General features: G+C 41.6%; 1 protein-coding gene across 1 annotated transcript in view; it reads right to left on the bottom strand.

Annotated features, from left to right (window-relative positions):
- LOC141809417 (liprin-alpha-3-like) overlaps positions 1-20,521 on the bottom strand; it is a 38,650-nt gene that overhangs the window by 14,030 nt on the left and 4,099 nt on the right. The window contains exons 3-23 of the mRNA XM_074696418.1: positions 15,923-16,024; positions 15,583-15,822; positions 15,443-15,502; positions 15,228-15,356; positions 14,999-15,091; positions 14,453-14,505; positions 14,263-14,356; positions 13,923-14,057; positions 10,965-11,048; positions 10,572-10,703; positions 8,217-8,279; positions 8,042-8,121; positions 7,500-7,668; positions 6,174-6,367; positions 5,784-6,021; positions 2,763-2,896; positions 2,514-2,668; positions 2,334-2,433; positions 2,167-2,248; positions 1,882-2,082; positions 195-260 (exon numbers count right to left, since the gene is read on the bottom strand). Of these exons, the coding sequence (XP_074552519.1) occupies positions 195-260; positions 1,882-2,082; positions 2,167-2,248; positions 2,334-2,433; positions 2,514-2,668; positions 2,763-2,896; positions 5,784-6,021; positions 6,174-6,367; positions 7,500-7,668; positions 8,042-8,121; positions 8,217-8,279; positions 10,572-10,703; positions 10,965-11,048; positions 13,923-14,057; positions 14,263-14,356; positions 14,453-14,505; positions 14,999-15,091; positions 15,228-15,356; positions 15,443-15,502; positions 15,583-15,822; positions 15,923-16,024 (2,604 nt within the window). The remainder of the gene's footprint in view (positions 1-194; positions 261-1,881; positions 2,083-2,166; positions 2,249-2,333; positions 2,434-2,513; positions 2,669-2,762; positions 2,897-5,783; positions 6,022-6,173; positions 6,368-7,499; positions 7,669-8,041; positions 8,122-8,216; positions 8,280-10,571; positions 10,704-10,964; positions 11,049-13,922; positions 14,058-14,262; positions 14,357-14,452; positions 14,506-14,998; positions 15,092-15,227; positions 15,357-15,442; positions 15,503-15,582; positions 15,823-15,922; positions 16,025-20,521) is intronic.

Genomic DNA, 20,521 nt, shown 5'->3' with positions numbered 1-20,521 from the left:
GACCCACAAAGAAAGAAACAGAGACACACGGAGGAAGAAATTCAAAAAAAGAAAGAAAGAGGGAAGAGAAGGGAGATGTGTCAACATGATTCAGACCAGACGGGACGTTTAAAATAAATCCAAACTGAGTCAAACAATAAGAAAAAACTTAAAACGGGTTCAAATGACAGAGACAGACAGGAGGGGGCACTGACCGGGGGCTTGGTGGCTGCGTTCAGGGACTCCATCTCTGCATGGGTCATCCACACGTTACTGGTGGACTGAAGAATACGAGAGAGAAACCAGTCAGTAAATAAATGATGATGTAAAACCAACAAGAAAACATGAAAATGAGGGGGGAACCCAGGTTGTGTTAAACACTTCATTTTGAAACTGGCTAACGGACTGTAAAAATCATTGGGTACATGGTCTGTGCCATGTTGAGCATAGAAGGGCAGTTGGTACCATGTAAAGCATAGATAGCCGATTGGTGTCATGTAGAGCACAGACAGCTGGTCCATACTTTGTAGAGCATAGACAGTCAGCCCGTGCCGTGTAGACCATAGACAGCTGGTTGGTGCCATGTAGAGCACAGATAGCCGGTCTCTGCCATGTAGAGCACAGAAAGCCAGTCTCTGCCATATAGAGCACAGACAGCTGGTCCATACTTTGTAGAGCACAGACAGCAGGTCAGTGCTGTGTAGACCATAGACAGCTGTTTGGTGCCATATAGAGCACAGACAGCCGGTCCATACCTGGTAGAGCACAGACAGCCGGTCCGTGCGGTGTAGACCGTAGACAGCTGCTTGGTGCCATGTAGAGCACAGACAGCCGGTCCGTGCTGTGTAGACCATAGACAGCTGCTTGGTGCCATGTAGAGCACAGACAGCCGGTCAATGCTGTGTAGAGCATCGATAGCTAGTGCGTGCAATGTGGAGCACAGTCAGTCTGTGTCCCTGCAGTGTAACATAACAATTTAAAGCAGGGTTTTATATCCTCTGTGTTCCCTCCTCAGTCATGGTTACAAAACGCTGTCACAACAAAAATATCTTTGCTGTAATTAAACAGTAAAACACTGGCAGCAGGGTTTGTCTCTTTTTTACACTGGTATTTTTAACAGTGCTGTTCTGAAACACAACAGGATTTTACCATTAGATTTTCTTTGTAAATTTAAAGTCATTTGTTACAGTGTGATAGTCAGATACCTAAAAATAGTTTGACCAGATGAAAAAATTTAACATCTGTCAGAGAAATCTTTCTTAATCTATTTCACCTGTCTTCAAAAATGATATTTTTAAGAAGATCACCAAGGATTAAAAATCTGGACACCAGGGAAATTCTTCATTCTGCCCTCATATTAAACACAGATTGTCGTGATTTCATTTCATTGTTTTTGTTTTGAAGTCTCAATGACTCGACACTGCTGTGCTGAGAAAAAAAGCCGCATCACAAATTCAAAATAACAACAACAACAACAACACTGAGCTGCTCTCTTGTTGCCGTGATGGTCCTGATTAACAGCGGGCACAGCTGTGAGCCCATCGGTCACTCGTCTCGTTTTACAGTAATTTAACTTGAAACCAAACTAACCCAGAGAGTGGATCAAGCTGTTTGGTTATTTGTGACTTCTCTTCTTTGGAAGTGGGGACATAAAAGAAGAAATGTGTGTGGCTGCAGCAGCTTTACTGCTTTTTTCAACATCTGGTTTGTCTTTGTAACCGTACACGGTTTGGGAAAAATGAAGCTTTTTGTTGCTCGTGTTTTTTATCAGCAGCAGGATTGTTTCTTTTCAGCATAGAAAGAAAACAGATTACAGGAAACGCTGAATATTTCAGGTATGTTTTATGTTCATGTTTGTATTTCTATGACTGTTCGCTCATGTTGTGTTGAATGTTTGCTCACAGAGCGGGTGCTGGCCGGAGCCGACGGGCTGGTCAGGGACACCATCTCCTGGATGGCCAGCCGCAGTTTGAGGCGGTGCAGTGGGTTACTGATGCCGATCTCCCTCTGGATCTCTGTGTCTGACAGGTTCGCCATAATGGCGCCGCTCTTCACGTTAGCACGGCAGGCTGCAACGTACCAGGCTGGCATCCCCACCCACAGCTGGAGGAATCAGAAAAAAGACCAATTTTAAAGAAATCAATCAAATTAGATTGAAGTCAAGTAGTTGAGGGGATTTTAAATCACCTCCAACCAAGACACAACAGTCGGTCCGTCCCATGATGCAAAGGGGAGTCCTTGGCGACATGCTTCCTCCAGCAGCTCATGCCTGGCGAGAAAAGAAAGCGTTCACATTAAACCAGTTTTTATCCGAGAAACACATTAAAACAAAACAAGCAACAAAATTCACAAACTTCTTCTTGCTGCGGCGGTCTTTATCTGCTGGACCCAGAGTCCCTGTCTTGTTCATCCCCATGGGGTCACCTGCAGCCAGGTCCTCAGAGGGTGTGGATGCTAAGAGAGCCACAGCAAGAATTAGATCACATAGATAAACAATACATTCAGAGTGTTTCATTCATCCCTCATGTACGTACCAAGAGATGCAGACCCCTCCCGCCCAGGCTGACCCATCCTTCCCTTCTCCTTCTTCCCGAAAAGCCGCCCGATGGAAGACTTGATGCTCTTCTTCTTACTGGACTTGTGGAGGGAATCTTGGCTGCTGTTGGAGCTGCTCCCATCTGCCGAGAGACTGGGAGGAGGGGAAACAATCACTGAGGGGGAAGGAAGGAGCAGGACACAGACCGTACATTGTTCTGAATGAGTTTGATGTGAGGCTGCCCTACCTGCGAAACTCTCGGGGGTCATCCAGCATCGCTCCGGGGTGGGTGAGGGCCATCCTGTCCAGGCGCAGAGCACGAGGAGTGGGCGGAGGCGTGGAGTCAAGGAGAGCCAGGGACCGGTCGTCATCTTTGCTGTTCTGCAGAATGAAATGGACAAAAGGAGGAAGATTAATAAACAAATATGTTTCAGGAGGAGCAGTCTACAAACTCAGACTCGACGCAAACAATTTATATTTCAGGGTTTGAGGTATAATATTGTTGGTTTAGTATTTGTGTTGCTAATTTATTGTTGATTATTTAGGAAATAGCTCAATTTGGGGAACATGATGATTGATTTATGGGATTATTGGTGGGCCCAATGGTCCCAGGCCCATCCACTTTCTGACTGGCAAGCTTTTCTTTGAATTTTCTTTTTGTCACTCTGCGCTGGTTTTGTTTTTGTTAGATCTCCTGTCTGTATAAAATGAACGGTGGCGATCTTTAAGCTGTTTGAAAAAAAAATTTTTGGGAAAGACAGTAGATTTTTGTCTTATTTGACCATGGTTAATGTTGCTGCTCTAACAGCCTATAATAAATGGAAAGTTGAGGCAGCACAGTCCGCTAGTACGTTAGAAAGCAACTCTTTGGCCAATACCACTGAGAGCAACTGCAGGTAGGTCTGTCTGATGTACTTAAAGATGCCGTCAAATATAAAGGGAGCAAAAAAAACCAAACAAATCCACGCTAAAACCACACAGCAACAGTAATATATCTATTTCTAAATAGTAATAGTTACTTTTTAACTTTTGTAATTTAAGGGCCACCCAAAACTAAAATCCTGGTTCTGCTCCCTGGTATGGTTGATCATATGGGGGCAGACATATGCAATGATTTTCTTTTGTTTGACGTAGATTAGGGAGGGTAAACTAGGTTGCCATGTTTTTTTGGTTTCGTAAGATCACTGTTGAATATTAGTGTTTCATGTTACCATCAGTTTGTATTATTATTTTTAATTAATAAAAAATAACAATTTTTGGTTTTACTGAGTCGGACACTGCAAAAACTGAAGTGTTTTTGTCTTATTTTCAGTAGAAAATTCCTTTTTAGACTCAATATGAGCCAAATTCACATGACCAATCCAGAAAAATGTCTTGTTTAAAGTTATTTAAGGACAAAAATGAGGTCTGAATTGCTCGTAACCAGTAAAAAAAAATCTGCCAATGGAACAAGAGAAAAGTTACTTGTATTAAGACATTGTTCTAGTCTCAAGGAAATTTTCAAGCAATTTTTTCTTGTTCCATTGGCAGATTTTTTTACTGGTTACAAGCGATTCAAACCTCATTTTTGTAGTCTGATAACTTGAAACAAGACATTTTTCTGGGTTGATAAGTTGAGAGTGGCTCATATCGAGTATAATAAGACAATTTTTACTTAAAAAAAGACAAAAGCACTTGATAAGATTTCAGTTTTTTGCAGTGGACCCATAACTAGACTCACACAGCAAACTGAAATCTAATCAAGTATTTTTGACTTCTTTTAAGTAAAAATTGTCTTATCATATTTTGTATGAGCCACTTTCAACTTTTAAGAAAATAAAAATGTCATATTTCAAGATTTTAAGAGACAAAAATTAGCTCTGGGTTACTTGTAGCAAGTAATAAAAAATCAGCCAGTGGGGTAAGAAAAATGAGCTCGTTGAGTTTCTTGAAATTAGAATATTTTTTTCTTACCCCATTGGCAGTTATTTTTACTTGCTACAAGCAACTAAGACCTAAAGATGGGTCCCAAATTAGGTACTTGTAAAAGAACTGACCGAATCCTGTCAAAAGAATTGAGTACTGGTTTATGTAAAACCAAAAGATACCATGTTTAGGTACCTAAACGCATCCTTGTGACTGTGAGGGAGTGGAAGAGTAGGTGATTTTCCATACTGGACATGAACACAGAGTTGCAAGGTTATATATATTGCAGGATAAATATCCTAAATTGAAAAATGTAATATTTAATTATTTAAAAATTATATTTTTTACCACATAGACACAGAAGAGTACCGAAAATTGGTACCGTTGAGTACTGGTACCAACTGCCAGGTACCAGGAATTAGTACTGTATCGTTTCAAATGTGAAAGGTACCCATCCCTACTTTGACCTAATTTTTGTTTTTAAACACCTTGAAAAAAGACATTTTTCTGGCCTGGTCAGGTGGATATGGCTCATGTTAAATCTAAAAAGATTTCTTTTTTACTGAAATAAGACAATAACAGTTGATCTGATTTCAGTTTCTTGCAGCGCAGCCTCGGCCTCTTAGCCATTTGCTTGATCTTTGAAGTCGTTACAAACAACAATCAGACGTGTCATATAAATCTTACAGCACCCAACATTACGTGACAAAGCGTAACTGACGGGACGCCGATCTGTCATCATGTTAAAATCTGTGAACAGTCAATCAGCTGGTAGGAATTCCTGCCTTGAGCTAAACTTCTCCTGGTTTCATATGTAAAGTCACGTCAGTCTGTTTCAAACTGTCTGGGAGTTTTTATTCAATCTGCTTTTAACCACATTTTTACTGTCATTTCAAAAACAGCATGTTTCTACTGTCAGAATCTAAGCTCTGTTCCTGTCCAACGCGGTGTTTTTCCGTCACTGTTCACACTACAAGCTCGTACGATAATTTAAACACTTCTTGCCGCTCTCCTCTGAACTCCCACGCTGACGTTTCCTCTTTCACAATCACCCTGACGGCATGTTTTCTGTTTATTGCTCCATCTTCTGAAATCTATCCGCCCGTTTCGTAAAGCCCGGTGTATCTGGCACCGTTCATCGCCACCACCCTACGAGGTATTTCATCAGCTGCCCGAAACTTCCATGGCGCTGATGAATATCTTAACTTCTCCTGACCCTGTCTGCGTGATTTACTTATGCTTTATTTACATGACTCACTGTCTGGAGGAGCTGTTTGCATAAACAGGGAGGGGGATACAGAGGCGAGATAAAACATTTCCACGCAGATGGGAAGAGAAGTTTATTCTGAGGCTGCGGAGGTACCTGTCTGTCATTCTCGCGGGCCGGGGAGTGAGGCAGGCGAGGGGTGGAGTGACCGGAGCTGGGGGGTGAGGGGGAGGCAAGGGTGGAGGATGTGATGGACGAGGGGATGAACCCCCGGCCTGTGCTGTCTCTCCCCAGGGTGGATGGAGGGATGGGGGGGCTGTCCAGAGCCACGCTGACCCGGCTCTCGATCTCTTCAGCTCGTAGCTCTGTGTTCTCCTTCTCCTCCTGGATCAGTCTGCATTTCCAGAACAAGACTCGGTTAAAAACAGCGAAAACTGAACAGGAGAAGTAAGACTTCAGGACACAAGATAAACTCCTGGAGCTGAGAAAATCTGCATATTAACCATAATTCCTTGAGAGTGAATGAACTGCTGGATGCCTCCTTACTTGATCTCCTTGTTGATGGCCTCCAGCTGTTCCTGCAGCATGATAGCCAGCGTCTGCACGTCCGTCTGTCCGCTGGGTGACAGCAGCTCGGAGCCGAACCGAGGCTCCCCATCGTCCTCTTCGTCGGAGCAGCCCACCTCCAAACCTGGCTCGAACCCGGTCCCAAGCAGAGCCCCGCTCTCCCAGTCTGGGTACTGCACAGGATCATATGTTAGCGGACCATTCAACTTAATGTTTAACTCTTTAACTTTCTGCTCAACTGTTTGGTGGAGATTTTTTAAATGTTTATATCTCATGGGAAGTTTGTTGAACTGAGTAAAACCTGATTGGGGCATCTCAACAGCTTGAAATATTTTTTCTGAATTTTGTGTTTTTTTTATTTTAGTGCTCAAACAAGAACAACAATAATACAAAAATATTTTTTTATTAATCAGTTTATTTATTTACTTATTATTATTTTTACTTTTTCATTTATTTATTCATTTACGAATAATATTTGTTTTATTTATTTATTTTTCTTGGATGGAATGTTGAAGTACAGAAAAGGATTTGGGCCAGTGAAAAAAAAAAATACATTTTTTTATTAAAACCATTTTTTCTGAGAAAAAAAGTCAACATTATAACTTTAATCTAAGAATTCTGACTATTTTTCCCTTAAAAAACTGTTACAAAAACATCATATATATATATATATATATATATATATATATATATATATATATATATATATATATATATATATATATATATATATATATGTTTGTTTTTTGTTTTTTTAAATTGTATTATTCCTATTATTATTATTATTATTAATATTATTATTTTTCTTTGGGGTGGGGAAAATCCTCTACTGTATTTAAGGGTTCTTTTTAAACAATGGACTAAATTAAAATTCTGTGTTTTCTGTCTTTTTTTGTCTAATCTTTGTTTACAGTTGTTTCCTGCTTTATGTGCCTTTAATTTCTCCTCATGGAATTTTTTTTTTTTTTTTTAAACCAGTAATTGAAATAAACTTAATATTCCTTTGCATTTAAAAATTAAAGTTAAAGGGATAAAAGGAGACGTAGTTAAAGGGTTAATTGTCTTTCTCAGGATGTGTGAAAACAATACAAAGGAAACCTTAAAAACAGACTTCTTGTTAGTTTTCATGCTTGATTTGTTGGATGTCAGACAGATTTGCGGTTCGTAAAGCAGAGATCTGTTTTTCTTGAATGGTTAAAGGAGCAGTCCGTGCACAAAGGGTGTGTTTCTGATGAGTCTGGATTCAGATAATTGACCATAAATCTGTGTGTTTGATCTTAGACAACAGGGATGTTCGATCCTCACCTTGGTAGAATCCTCACGGGCAGAGCTCCAGCGGGCCCTGTGACTCCGCCTGACCACGCCCCCTGTGGAGGCATTACCAAAGGGGTCCAGGTGAGTGGTAGAGCCTGATGGGAGGGACCCGCCTCCGTGGGAATACCTCAACTCCAGAGCGCTTCCTGGCAGAGAGCGACTGGAGAGATGGAGAGGAGGATAAGATGGCACAAGATTAGAGGAGAGTGTAATTAGCTCTGTATGACGAATTAGACGGGAAGAGGTATGGCAGGTTAGAAAAACACAGGTGAGCTGTTATATGACACACAAAGGAGGTACGCAGAGAAGAAGTGAAAACAGAGATTAACACTTTGGACGGTGAACTTTTGATATCAGACTAAGAGAGGAAGGTGAAATATGACGAAAATGAGCTGGTTTAAAATGCTAAATCCACTTTTTTCTCTATAGAGTGTTTTACTATCCAGAGTCTGTCAGAGATAAGACACACAGCACAAACATTTCTGTCACGCGAGGCCACACTCCAGTGTTGTCGCTGTCTTAAAGGCACCAACCTGGAATATGAGCCCCCGGGCCTCGCTCTGAGCTGATCTAGCTCCAGCTGAATCCTCTCCAGCTCCGCTATGAGCTGGTCCTGTAAAGAGAAAACAGACAGAGTAAGAAAAAAAAAAAAAACATGACGTGCTTTTACAGGTTAGAGGCAGAAATAAAGCCAAGAGGAGCAGGTACCTTGTTTGCCAAGAGGTCGTCCTGGAGTTTCTTCATGTTGGAGAGTTCCTCAGAGAGAGCGTTCTGCAGGAGGAAAAGGTTCATAATCACTAAACAAATAAAAACACACTGAGATAGTTTATCTTATTATCCTTAATTTCAGGTCAGAGAGCTGGGATCACAAAAAACAAACCTCAAATGATAGAGCTTGTATCCTTGATTTAACCTTCAATAGCATTAGCCGTTAGCTTTTAGCAAAGAAATTAAGTTAAAAAAAAAGAATCTTTGAATGATTAAAAATGTATCTGTATCAAATTTTTTAACAGATTTCATGACGAAAAAATGTTTTGTATTCGTGTTTTTTATTATTTTTTTTACCACCACACTGCTAAAAAAAAAAAAACGTAACAAGTGTTTTTATCTTATTTCAAAGATGCTATGAGGAGGATCTGTTTAATTGCACTCTACCGCCACCTTGTGGCTCGGAGTCTCCGCATACTGTTGTAAATTACTGGAGTTAAATGGAGATCGGATGGACACAAATTTTCTTTGTGAAAAACATTTTTTTTTACTGGATATGATGCACCAAGGTAAGGTATTTATCAGTTCAGTTACGTAGCGCTACAGTTTGAAACGTAACATCAAGCAGACGTTGTAGCAGCCGGCTGTACGTTAGCATCGTTGTCAGCCTGGTGCTCAAACGTATCTGTAGGCTAACGTGACAACAAGTAAACACTGTCAGTTTGTAAGTAGTTTAGTAGCCGTTTTTATTTAGCGCAGCTGACATGTCGCCGCGCGGTAACCGCCCCGAAAACTGCTCCTCTGTAGGCAGAAGCCCCAGAAATGCAGAGCGTTTTTTCAAAGCGGCTCCTGCCGCCGCGGCATGTGGTAACAGGCGGCAGTGACGTAGAGGTGATTCGGCGAACGTTACAGCAGAGCCCACCCAAACGTCCTTCACAACACTCCCTCCTCAAAAACACGTACCCCCTAGTAGTACCTTATAGTTTCTGTTTACTGTATGATGTGCATAGGAAAGATTTTATTATTATTGTAGAGCTCTGGATATTCAGATACCGGCAATATTAGCTCCTCTATTGCTCGTTCTGCCCCGCGAAGCCTGCTATTTCCGGGTTTTCTTTTTCCTTCGATGTGATTGACTGTTCCCAGGCGGCTGCTGCCAGAAAGTTCAACACGCTGGACTCCGGGCGGCAGGGGAAAATCTGTGCGCGTGCACGTGGGCGGCAACCGCTTCTGGGTCCTACTGCCGCAGCCAAAACCGCTTGCCGCCTGCTGCCCGACCCTCATTAAAATGACTGGAGGCGGCCTGTTGCCGCGCGGCTGTGTGAAGCCCCCTTAACGTCAGTAAATCCTGGTTATGTCATCCTGCCAGTCATCTACCAAGCAGAGCTAACATAACCTCACTCTTTATTTTATTTATAGACACTCAAGTTTGAACAGACCACTGCAGAATAACTGCTGACTGTGGGTTGGAATGAACATTAGCACAAATAGTTTAGCCCCTGTGTTATATAGTGATAGAGCCTGAGCTAAAGGCTAATTAGCCTTTAGCTCAGGCTCTATCACGCTCCTGTTTAGCTTTCTTCTGCTCTTCTGTCTTTTTTCTGTCTGACAGTTAGGCTCAGACAGTTAGACCAAGACGCCGTGAATCAATCTAGTCCTGGTTGAAGTTATGACATAGCAACTTAAAATAACCTGTAACTAGCAATATTGGTGCTGATAATTTCAGTTTAAAGAGTGGATTATGATCAGGAATATATATCTAGAAGGGAGACTTTTTCAAAATCACTTTCAGACTCCTCGCAGCCCCTTTAAGTATAAATTGTCTTATTATTCTTATTGAGCCACATTCAACTGATAAGTCTAGAAAAAGGTCTTGTTTTCAGTTATTTAAGGACAAAAATGAGTCTGAATTGCTTATAAAAGTAAAAAAAAAAATCTGACAATGGAAAAAGAACAATTTGCTCAAAAAAATTGCTTGAAACTAGAGTAATTTGGAAGTTTTTTTAGTTGTTACAAGCAATTCAGACCTCATTTTTGTGTTAACATAATGTGAAAGAAGACATTTTTCTGGACTGGTCAAGTGAATGTGAGTCATATTAACTCTAAAATTTTTTTTTTTTTACTAAAATAAGACAGAAACACTTGATAAGATTTCAGCTTTCTCTAGAGCAAACTTCAGATTAATACACAGCCTTACAGTTTGGGATTGTAACACTTCCTGCTGATGCTGTGCTGGCTCTGACTCAGACTACACTCTTTGTGAGCACTGTTTTTGTTTTAACATATATTTTTTCTTGAACTTATTAGCCATGATTTCACTTTAAGAAATCTGGTTTCTGTGCGAGCTCAGGTCACCTTTTCCTCCAGGGCGGCCATCCTCTCCTTCAGATGGAGCTGCAGCCGCTCGTTGGACTCTGACAGAAGCTTGTCCACCGTGTCAGAGAGACGCTTGTTGTGTTCATCATTCATCCGCTCCCTCTGTCTCGCCTGAGGGGAGGAGAGGCAGAGAGCAAGATGGGTGAGAGCGAAAGAGAAGAAAAGGGAAAAGGGGAGGGCGGAGGGAGAGTTAATAACAAGCATTCTGCTTGAGTGAGAGACAGAGACAAAGATTTCTATCTGAGTGTGCGCCGTCAGATGGAGGGTTTAGAAAATTAGTGCTCTTTTGTGCTGGGTAAGGCCTGACAAAAGCAATGTCATGAAAGGGGGAGGATAAAAAAAGAGAGAGATGGAAAAGCAAGCATGACTCACCCTCTGTAGCTCCTGGTTCTTCTCCTCCAGTTGCGCCTCCATCTGTCGCAGACGCTCCTCAAAGTTACCATGACGCTCCTCCGCCTGGATGATTGGAGAGCCAGATTAGAGCGTGAACTGTGCTGCAACGATGATACAACTACACACAAAGGAAACAGCTTGTTGACCGAGTCTTGGTCTAATTAGTTACCTGCCTGTACAGATCAGAGCGTAACATGAACGTTTGTTTGTCCGCGTCTCAGCGGGCATTAATCTTATCCGTGCAGGGAGAGTGTCCTGCCTCAACATGTGAGGAGCAAGTGTAGCCACTGAAGCGGTTTGGCTACTGAGGGAGTGAATATGCATTTTCTTGGCATGACTGAAATGTGTGTTTACAGGAATGCTGGAGGTTAACCTATGAGCAATTAAAGCAGTCAGTCATGAAGAATCCGTGTGGCGTACAGTTCTTGACGTGTCGAGCGCCCAAGGATCAAATAACTGCGCTGACTCCGTGCCCTGGGTCGGCTTTCATCTGAGATTGTTTGCTTCTGAATCTTTGGCACCGTTTGCCTGAAATATTTGGTATTCATCTGTCGTTTGACATCTCGCGTTCCTTTTTCCCTCATCCATGAATGCACGTATAGATTCATACGATGCTCACTCCTGCACCAGTTTACATGCCCACACATGCCCACTCATGCACATGCAGGCAACTGTGTCTGTGCATGGAAGCGTATTCTAACATGCACAGATTTCTGCACACACACACACACACACACACACACACACACACACACACACACACACACACACACACACACACATCACACACACATCACACACACATCACACACTACAAGAGAGGATTAGGGCCACATTGAAGACAAAAAAAAGTTGATTAATGAGAAATAAGGTCAGAAAATTACAAGAATCAAGTTTTAAATTAACAGGAAAATTTTCTTTTGAAAGAATAAATAAATTTATATAACGTTGTATATAAACAAGATTAATCTCATGATTGTAAGTGATTACAGTCGTAAGTTTATGAGTAAAAAGGAGTAAATTAATGAGATAAAGAGCCATAATTTTAAGGGAATAAAGTCGTAACCATACAAGATTAAAGTTGCAACCCAACAAGAAAATAGTCAGAAACTCAAGGAAATAAAAGTGTAACACTGGGAGAAAAAGTTTTAGATTTATGAGATCAAAGCTGTAAAATTGCAAGATCAATCTAATAAATTAACATGATTTAAGCCATAATTTTATGTAAATTTAGTTGTTAAGTTAACAAAATCAAAGTCATAAATTCACAATAAATACAATAAAAGTAAGTATTCCTGACTTTTTTCTTCATGTATTATATATTTAGTTGTAAATTTTTGATGAAAAAAAGTCACAAGTTCATAATAAAAGCTTGAAATTTGCAAGAATAAAGTTGTAAAATTGTGAATTTGTTAATTTATGGCTTTAATCTTGTAAATTATTATCTTTTCAATGTGGCCCTAATCTTCAATCACACACAGACACACACATACATACAAAAAGACACTGCACACACACTACAAGGCAGGATTGGGGCCTTGTTGAATACAAAAAAAAGAAAAAAAAATAATTTAATGAGAAATAGGGTCAAAAATTTCCAATAATATAGTTTTAAATTTACAGGAAAAAAAAAATATTGAGAGAATATACTCGTTAATTTGCCAGAATAATGTTGTAAATAAATAAGATTCATGTCATGATTAAAGTCATAAGTTTATGAGTAAAAAGTCGTAAATGAACGAGATAAAGAGTCATAATTTCAAGGGAATTAAGTCGTAAACATATAAAATTAAAGTTGTAAACAAACAAGAAAAAAGTCACAAACTTGCAGAAATAAAGTGGTAAAATTATGAGAAAATCTTTAGATTCATAAGATCAAAGCGATAAAATTGCGAGATCAGTCACACAAATGTATGACACATAAGTTGTAGATATAAGTGAATAAATTCACAAGTTAATGAAAATATAATCATTAATTAACAAAAAAAAACTTTTTTGATTTATGACCTTATTTTCATAAATGTAAATTTATGATTAAACCTCTTAAGACCCAGCGTCCACATATGTGGACATTACATTTTTGCCTCTCAGACTCATGATACTTCATTTTTTAAAACTTTGACCTATTAGCCACATTTAGGGACCCTGCCCACATCATCTTTTGGTAAAATTACAACATTACACCCATTTTAGTGAAGAAAAAAACATATTTAAGTACAATAACACCACCAACAAACACCTTATAGAGAGCTTTTAACACAAATAATCAAACAAGTTATTGTATTTATTAAGTCTTACTAATCCAAAATAGCAAGGTAAATTAAAAAATGCAGACCAGACAAAAGCTCGGGTCTTAAGAGGTTAAAAAAGTATGAATGTACAATAACAAAAGCTGTAAATTTGCAAGAATAAAGTTTAAAATTGTGAATTTATGGCTTTAATCTTGTAAATTAAGTTGTTTTTTTTAATGTGGCCCTAATCCTCAGTCAAAACACACACACGCACACACATACTGGAATCTGATTCTATTTTCCTGAAGCACAACATCTGAGACGGTCTCTCTGTTTACCTCTAAACAACTCTAAATACTTGAAACTCGCCACAATAAAGAGGAAACACAGCTTCAGGCTGCAACGGCCCGTCGAGCTGATTTGGGATTTAAATTTGGACCCAGATTGACCCGAGCCCATCCAGCTCATGTTGCACACCCCGTCCCATACGGAGGCGACTCTCTGCAGCATTATGGATGCAAACACTCACACAGCTGCAGCTGCACAATCGCAGCCAGATGTTACCCTCTTGTTACATAAAATGAGAGGAAACTGGGAAACCGCAGAACTGTCAGGTGACTGAAAAATGCACCAACAGAGCTGTAATGGTTGCACACACACACACACACACACACACACACACACACACACACACACATACACACACCTTGTTAAGTGCTGCCACTCTCTGAGCGAGCTGGGCCTCGATCTCAGGCAGCGTCTCGGCCCTCTGCAGAGTCTGTTGCAGCTTCTGCTTGGCATCATCCAGACGCTCCTGTAGCTGCCGGTTCTTCTCCTCGCTCTGCAAATAAAACATGATGAGAGGGGGAAAATGAAACTGGGAGCTCCAGTTGAGATTGCCGAGGGCGGCAGACACGACTGAAGCAACCTGAGGGGGGAAGAAGAGGCTCTGATGGCAGACGTGGTGTGCCAACGTGAAACGCTGCCAAGCTGCCAATCAAGAGCAAAAACAGGGACTCACAGGGGGATGAAAGAGAGGTGCCCACCTGTCTGTAGAGGGAGTCTTTGCTGGCCAGCTCATTCTCCAGCTTGTCTTTTATGTCATGGAGAGACGTCGCCTCCCTCTGGGCGCTCAGGTATCTGCAAACCAGAACAAACACAAGCTGGAGCAGTGAGCAAGGCACATTTTTCAGGGGGGGCACGCAGAGTTCACAGACACAGGAGGAGAAAACAAACCTTCGCTCTAATGTGGTGATTCTCTCCTCCATGTCTTCCCTTTGACAGAGAGCCTGGGAAAATGAAAAGGGAGAGAAACGTAAAGATCCTGATGCAGACAGAAAGGAGAGGCAGGAGCGCGAGGGGGGGCAGGCCAAGTTCACATGTAGGTGTCGATCAAAGAGGATTCGACTTTGCCGGCGCAGCCAGCCTCTGAAGAATGATAATGACTGCTTAATAGTTGTTGTTGACAGATTTCAGAAGCAGCCACTTATGTGGTTGCACAAGTTCAAGAGAGACAGAGCGGGGAAAGGGGAAGATTAACAGTTTTTGAAGAGGGCTTAGTCGTGTAGTCATGTATGATCTTGTGCTTTCTGTTGTGCTATGGTCGTTTGGGGATGGGCATGACGTGGATTAAGAAACAAAAGCTTCAGAAGGAGGCGAAGGTTTACGGCCTCGGTCTCCGACAAACAGATCAAACTAATGAATCACTTCCAGAGCGTCAGAGACATCAACGCAGAAAACTCTCAAACTGTGACAGAAACAGAGCCGGGTCTTTGCTCTCACCTCCTTCACATCCCTCTGGAGTTTCTGGTTGGCCTCCTCCGATCGGGCCAGCTCCCTCCTGGCAGACGTCAGCTGCTCCTCGATCTCTCCGACCTGACAGGAAGTGACAGCGTGGGACACCAGGCTGAGCGAGCACAAATGTTTTCTTTTTGTCTGTGGGTATTTCTGGATAAAGATCTTTTGTTTGTTTACTCAGGTGAAAGCATTGGAGCGTCTCTGAGCCCCGTACCTGTCTGCACATGAGGGCCAGTCTCTCCTTCAGCTGGCCCAGCTCCGACCTCTGGCGCTCGATCTCGCCCTCCCTCTGCCTGTCGATGTCGCCGTCATCCAGGATGGAAGACGGTCCGTTCGGCAGACGCTGGAGACAGAAAAATGAGCGTAAACTGTTAAAATAAAAGCTTAATTAATAAATTCAAGGTGAGGTAACAAACTCCTTCCTCTTACATCCTTGCCGTTGTCTAGTCCTTGCTGCCGTCTCTTGATTTGATCTTTTAGAGACACGACCTGAAACAGAGAGGGACACACGTCAGGAAACGCTGAATTCACCGACACGAGGGTTAAAACTGAGAGGAAAGTGGACTCACTTCTTGAGAAGACGACTGCAGCTCTTCCTCCAGGGCGGCCACGCGCTCCAGAGCCACCCTCAGCCTCTCCCTCACCTTCTCATCTAGAGCTTTGTGATGCTCAAACAGCGACTTCAGAGCTTTCAGGACCTCCACCTCGCTGGAGACCCCGGCCGGGGACTGCGCCTGCCTCTTCACCACGGTCATCCTCAGGCTGCGCTCGTGACGGGACACCAGGCACTCCAGGTGTTCAAGCAGCAGCTGGAAGCAGACAGTGAAACTTCAGAGGAGGAAAATGATCTGAACTTTAACGACTGAGATAAATAAACGCAGACGGAGGAATCCTGCGTTGTGCACTGACTCGTGTGTTGTTCCTCTCGGCCTTCAGCTCTGCGATCTCCTCTTCTCTTTCCAGCAGCTGTTCTCGGCAGAGGTTCAGCTCTTTGGTCAACACTGCAAACTCCTGCAGGGGCACAAGAGGGCGCTGTTATTGACTTTGGCTCAACACTGCTGCTGGTGCTGCATGAGGTCATGAACACACTTATGAAACCACAGGGTTCACTGCACCATGGGAATATTTTAGAGAGATGTGCTGCTGATTTTTTTTCCCCTGCTTTTGTGAATTCCTCCATTTCCCAGAATCCCTCATGAGAGAGACGGTGGAGATGCATCTTTCCTGGCTGGTTTGAAGGATGGGGGTGCACTGCAAAAAAATTAAATCTTATCAAGTGTTTTTTTTCTTATTTTAAGTAAAAAATGTCTTATTATACTTGATATGAGCCACATTCAAATTATCAGTCCAGAAAAATGTCTTGTTTCAAGTTTTTTAAAGACAAAAATAAGTCTGAATTGTTTGTAACAAGTAAAAAAAAATCTCCCAATAGTATAAGAAAAATTTGCCTAAAACTAGAATAATGTCTTAATAAAAGTGACTTTGGTAACTCTTTACTTTAGAGGTCCACAAATTTCATCACACTTAGGTAATAAGACAAAGTGTTTTCTAGAGATAGACCATCTGGATTTTTTCGGGCCAATACCAATTATTTGTAGTCAAGGAGGCCGATAACAGATATTTAAAGCCGATATTGAATTGCAGTCAAAGTGCAAATATTGGTGTCAAAATTTTGAACACTACAAACTCCAAAACCTAACTTTATTCAAATACCTTTACGCATGAGTTTATTAAACAGCTCCCAGGCTTAGCAGCATGTTTTATAGAGTTAAATTAAAACTAAAAAAAAAAAAAATCGATGCAATTCTTTGTTGATTCCCTTATCAATTCCTGTTGTGAATTTTCTTAGTGCAAAAAGTAGCTTCATAGGTTTTCTGTGTCAGCAACATTTAGTTGAGTTTAAACTGTAAGTGAATAAAATGTAATTGGTCCCTGAGACTTGATATTTCTTGGCATAATTAAACAGAAACAGGTAAAAATTGCACACAATGTGACGTTGATGTACTGTGTTGTAATATATTAATAATTCAAGTAGGCCATCTAGTGTCTCAAAGTGGTTATAGCAATGGTTTAAGTTGTTTGAAAGCTTTCCGTAGTTATGAAGTCAGCCATGAGCCTTTCATTAGCCTGTTAGCTTTTGACATTTGAAATTCTCAGTATTTTTTACAAAGAGGTGATGTGATATGTTTCTGTGATGAAAGTTGAAATTCTGTTTTATAGCTGAAGTTATACTGATGTATGCTAACTGCTAGCATATCAATGCAATTTCCCACATACGTTAGCATCAAGCTTGCGCTATTTTGTCATTTTGGTAAATAAGGTGATTAATACCATTTGGAATGTAGTGAATATGAATCTCCAGAGAGAGAGTGATGTACATTTCTTTAAGAAGTCAGTTCTAAAGTAAAACTTCAAGCTGAAAATCCTGAATCAGGGTTTTCTTGAGAAACGTTATCTAACTGTTAAGCTAAGATAGCTGCAGGCCCGGCGGCTCCGGCACAATGTAAAGAATTGATAAGGGAATCATTAAGCACATACCTATAAACTACAATATAACTCCACAAGATGCATTCCTCATCTCTGTACAGGGGCTGCTGCTCTCCTTATAGCCAAGCAATAGACTAAACAACAACTTCAATCTTGTAAATTTATTGGATTAATTTTGAAAAATGTACTTTTTTCATTTTTTCTTTGATGTGACCCTGATCCTCCGTTGTAGATAACATAAGGACACACTGAAAAGAAACTTTCTGCAGGAGGCTACCTGGTCTGACTCTGGCTCACTTGGAACTTTTACCATTACACATCAGCTGAAGCATTTACTGCCTGTGCTTCCCGTAAGCCCACACAGCACAATTCACCACAGATCCAATAATCTTGAATCCATTAGAAAACTCAAACTTTTAAAGGATTTCTCTGCGTTAAACAGAGGTTTAGATTTCAGTGGGAAAAAGCAGACCTCTGTTACAAAGTTTAACAACCAGGTTTATGGTGCGTTTTGCACCTAAAATGGGTTTGATTGTGTAATAACGACGTCTGGCTCTGAGTTCACCCGTCATTAAAACAAACGCATGGAGGTGAAAGAGGCACGAGAGGTCGACGGGTTTTACATTTTCAGCTGAGTTGTTGTATTTTAGTGAGTTTTATGAGTTGAGAGTCAGGAGAGTCAGATACAGTGATGAATGGATGTGTCTGAACGATGCATGCATCAGGCTGCAGCTATCTTCCCTCTGTGTGAACCCTGATCAGTTTACCCTCATGGCAGCAAACAGACGCCTTCACCTCACCCCGTCTCCCTGCGTTTAAGAAAGTACACCATGTAACTAGCTTGTGAGCTGATGTGCTGCTGGGCTGAAGGAGGAAGTGAAGAAGAGGAGCTTTGAAAAGATGGAAGGAGGAGGGATGAGGGAGGAAATTGCTGTGTGTACAGATGGTGTGTTCTGCGCCCAAAGGATACCCTAATTCTGGGATTAATTCATGTAAAAGACGGACGAGTCACTTCCTACATCCCTCCCTCTGTCGTTCCAGTCACACAAACTATGCAAATGATTCCTACACCTGTCGTTTGCTGCGCTCTCCCACCTTCAGGTCCGTTACGCTCTCCCTCTGTCATGATCCACAACATCTAAAATAGACTCCTGAAGCCACCTCATTAGTATGCAGCAATATGCAAATGAGCTTGATTTGTTAGTCTCTGTGTGTTTCATATCACCAGGTTTCCTCCCTCCCTCTTTGTGCCATGCTGTCCCTCTCCTGCTCCATCCGTCTCCTATTTTCCTCTCTTAGCAACATCTCCACACTCAGACGAACTCGCTGAACTCATCTACTGTAGAAGGAGTCGCAGCCCTCCACGCGCTCCTCTATCCGTGTGTGTTTGCACACACGTGTGCTCCATATTGATCCCTCCTCTCTGTGAGGTAATTCAGCCTCTTAATGTCCAGTCCAGCTTCGCAGCATCTGTTATTCTGTTTTGATTTTCCAGACGGAGGAAAATAGGTCCCAACAATAAGGGAGGGAGGCCTCATCGCCGCCTGAGGCATCAAACAATGACTCCTGCCTGAAAATAGAGACGGGGCCCTTGTATGTTGAGTGGAATTACAGAATGATTAGCTCTCCAGCCCAGGGATGTGGATAATGTAATAATTGGCGTCAGTGCTACAGGAGCAAACGCAGCATTTCTATCGTCAGTTTGATGTTCAGGCCTCTGTCGTGGTCGTTCACAGACCTGGGCATCCGATTTCCCCCTGAACCCAGAAACAAATGCAAAAAACAGAGGTCTATAAAAGTTACTTAACACTTATCTAAAGAGCGGAGTGAAGAACAGCCAGTCACATGGTGTTTTACAGTGGCGTGCACAGGAGGGGGGCAGCAGGGAGGTGGCCCCCCACATGGCCTGACTGTTAAAAAATATGCACATGAAGAAACCTCCTTGGCGTAAAACCTGTACAAAGAGCATCCTTAAGAAGCCAAAACATGGGCTCAAGTGCTCTATTAAGTCAAAATGTATGTCAATATATAATCCTACCAAGCCAAAACGCTCCCTAGTCATGCTCCTTTGAGTCAAAATGGGCGCTAAATTGCCCTTTTAGGAGCCAAAACGTGCACTTTGGTGCCCCCTTAAGCAAAACAAGTGTCATAGTGCCCTCTTAAGAAGCCAAAATGTAGGCTCAAGTGCCCTCTTGTATCAAAATGTGTGCTAAAGTGTCTTTTTTGTAGCCAAAAGTACACCGAATTGCTCTCTTGGGAGCCAAAAGACCCTCTATACTTCCACCTGGGGTCAAAATCGAAGTCAAAATGAGGTCCTTAGAAACCACAGCGTGCGCAAAAGTGCACTCTTGAGTCAAAACGTGTGCTAAAGTGACCTTTAAGGTGCCACAATGTGCGCTAGAGTGCCCTCTTAAGAGCCAATTCATGTTCCATAGTGCCCACTAGAGCAAAACAAATGTCGAAGTGCCCTTTTTAGAAGCCAAAATGTGATAAAGTGAAATTTTAAGTCAAAAGGCGTGCTAAAATGTTCTTTTAGGTGGCAAAACGTGCACCAAAGTAGCCTCTAAGGAACCAAAACATGTGCTGTAGTGCCCCCTTAAGCAAAACAAACGTTGAAGTGCCCTCTTGAGAAGCCAAAACATGCACTAAAGTAAAATTTTGAGACAAAGGCATGCTACAGTGTTCTTTAAGGTGCCAAAATGTGCACTATAGTGCCCTGTTAGAAGCAAAATCCGTGCAATTGTGCCCCATTGAGCAAAACAAATGTTGAAGTGCCCTCTAAAGAAGCCATAATGTAAGCTATAGTGCCTTCTTGTGTCAAAACATGTGCTATAGTGCCCCCTTGAGCAAAAAAAATGTTGAAGTTCCCTCTTCAGAGGCCAAAAAATGCACAAAAGGAAATTTTGAGTCAAAATGTTTGCTGAAGTGTTCTTTTAGGTGCCAAAATGTGCACTATAGTGCCCTCTTAGAAGCCAAAACACATGCTATAGCAACTATTGAGCAAAACAAGCATTGACGTGC

This window comes from Halichoeres trimaculatus, unplaced genomic scaffold (assembly GCF_033239565.1).
Source record: "Halichoeres trimaculatus isolate MK-OKI-2021-1 unplaced genomic scaffold, fHalTri1.1 fHalTri1_scaffold_20, whole genome shotgun sequence".
Taxonomy (NCBI): domain Eukaryota; kingdom Metazoa; phylum Chordata; class Actinopteri; order Labriformes; family Labridae; genus Halichoeres; species Halichoeres trimaculatus.
This window is presented reverse-complemented; position numbering and strand designations above follow the sequence as displayed.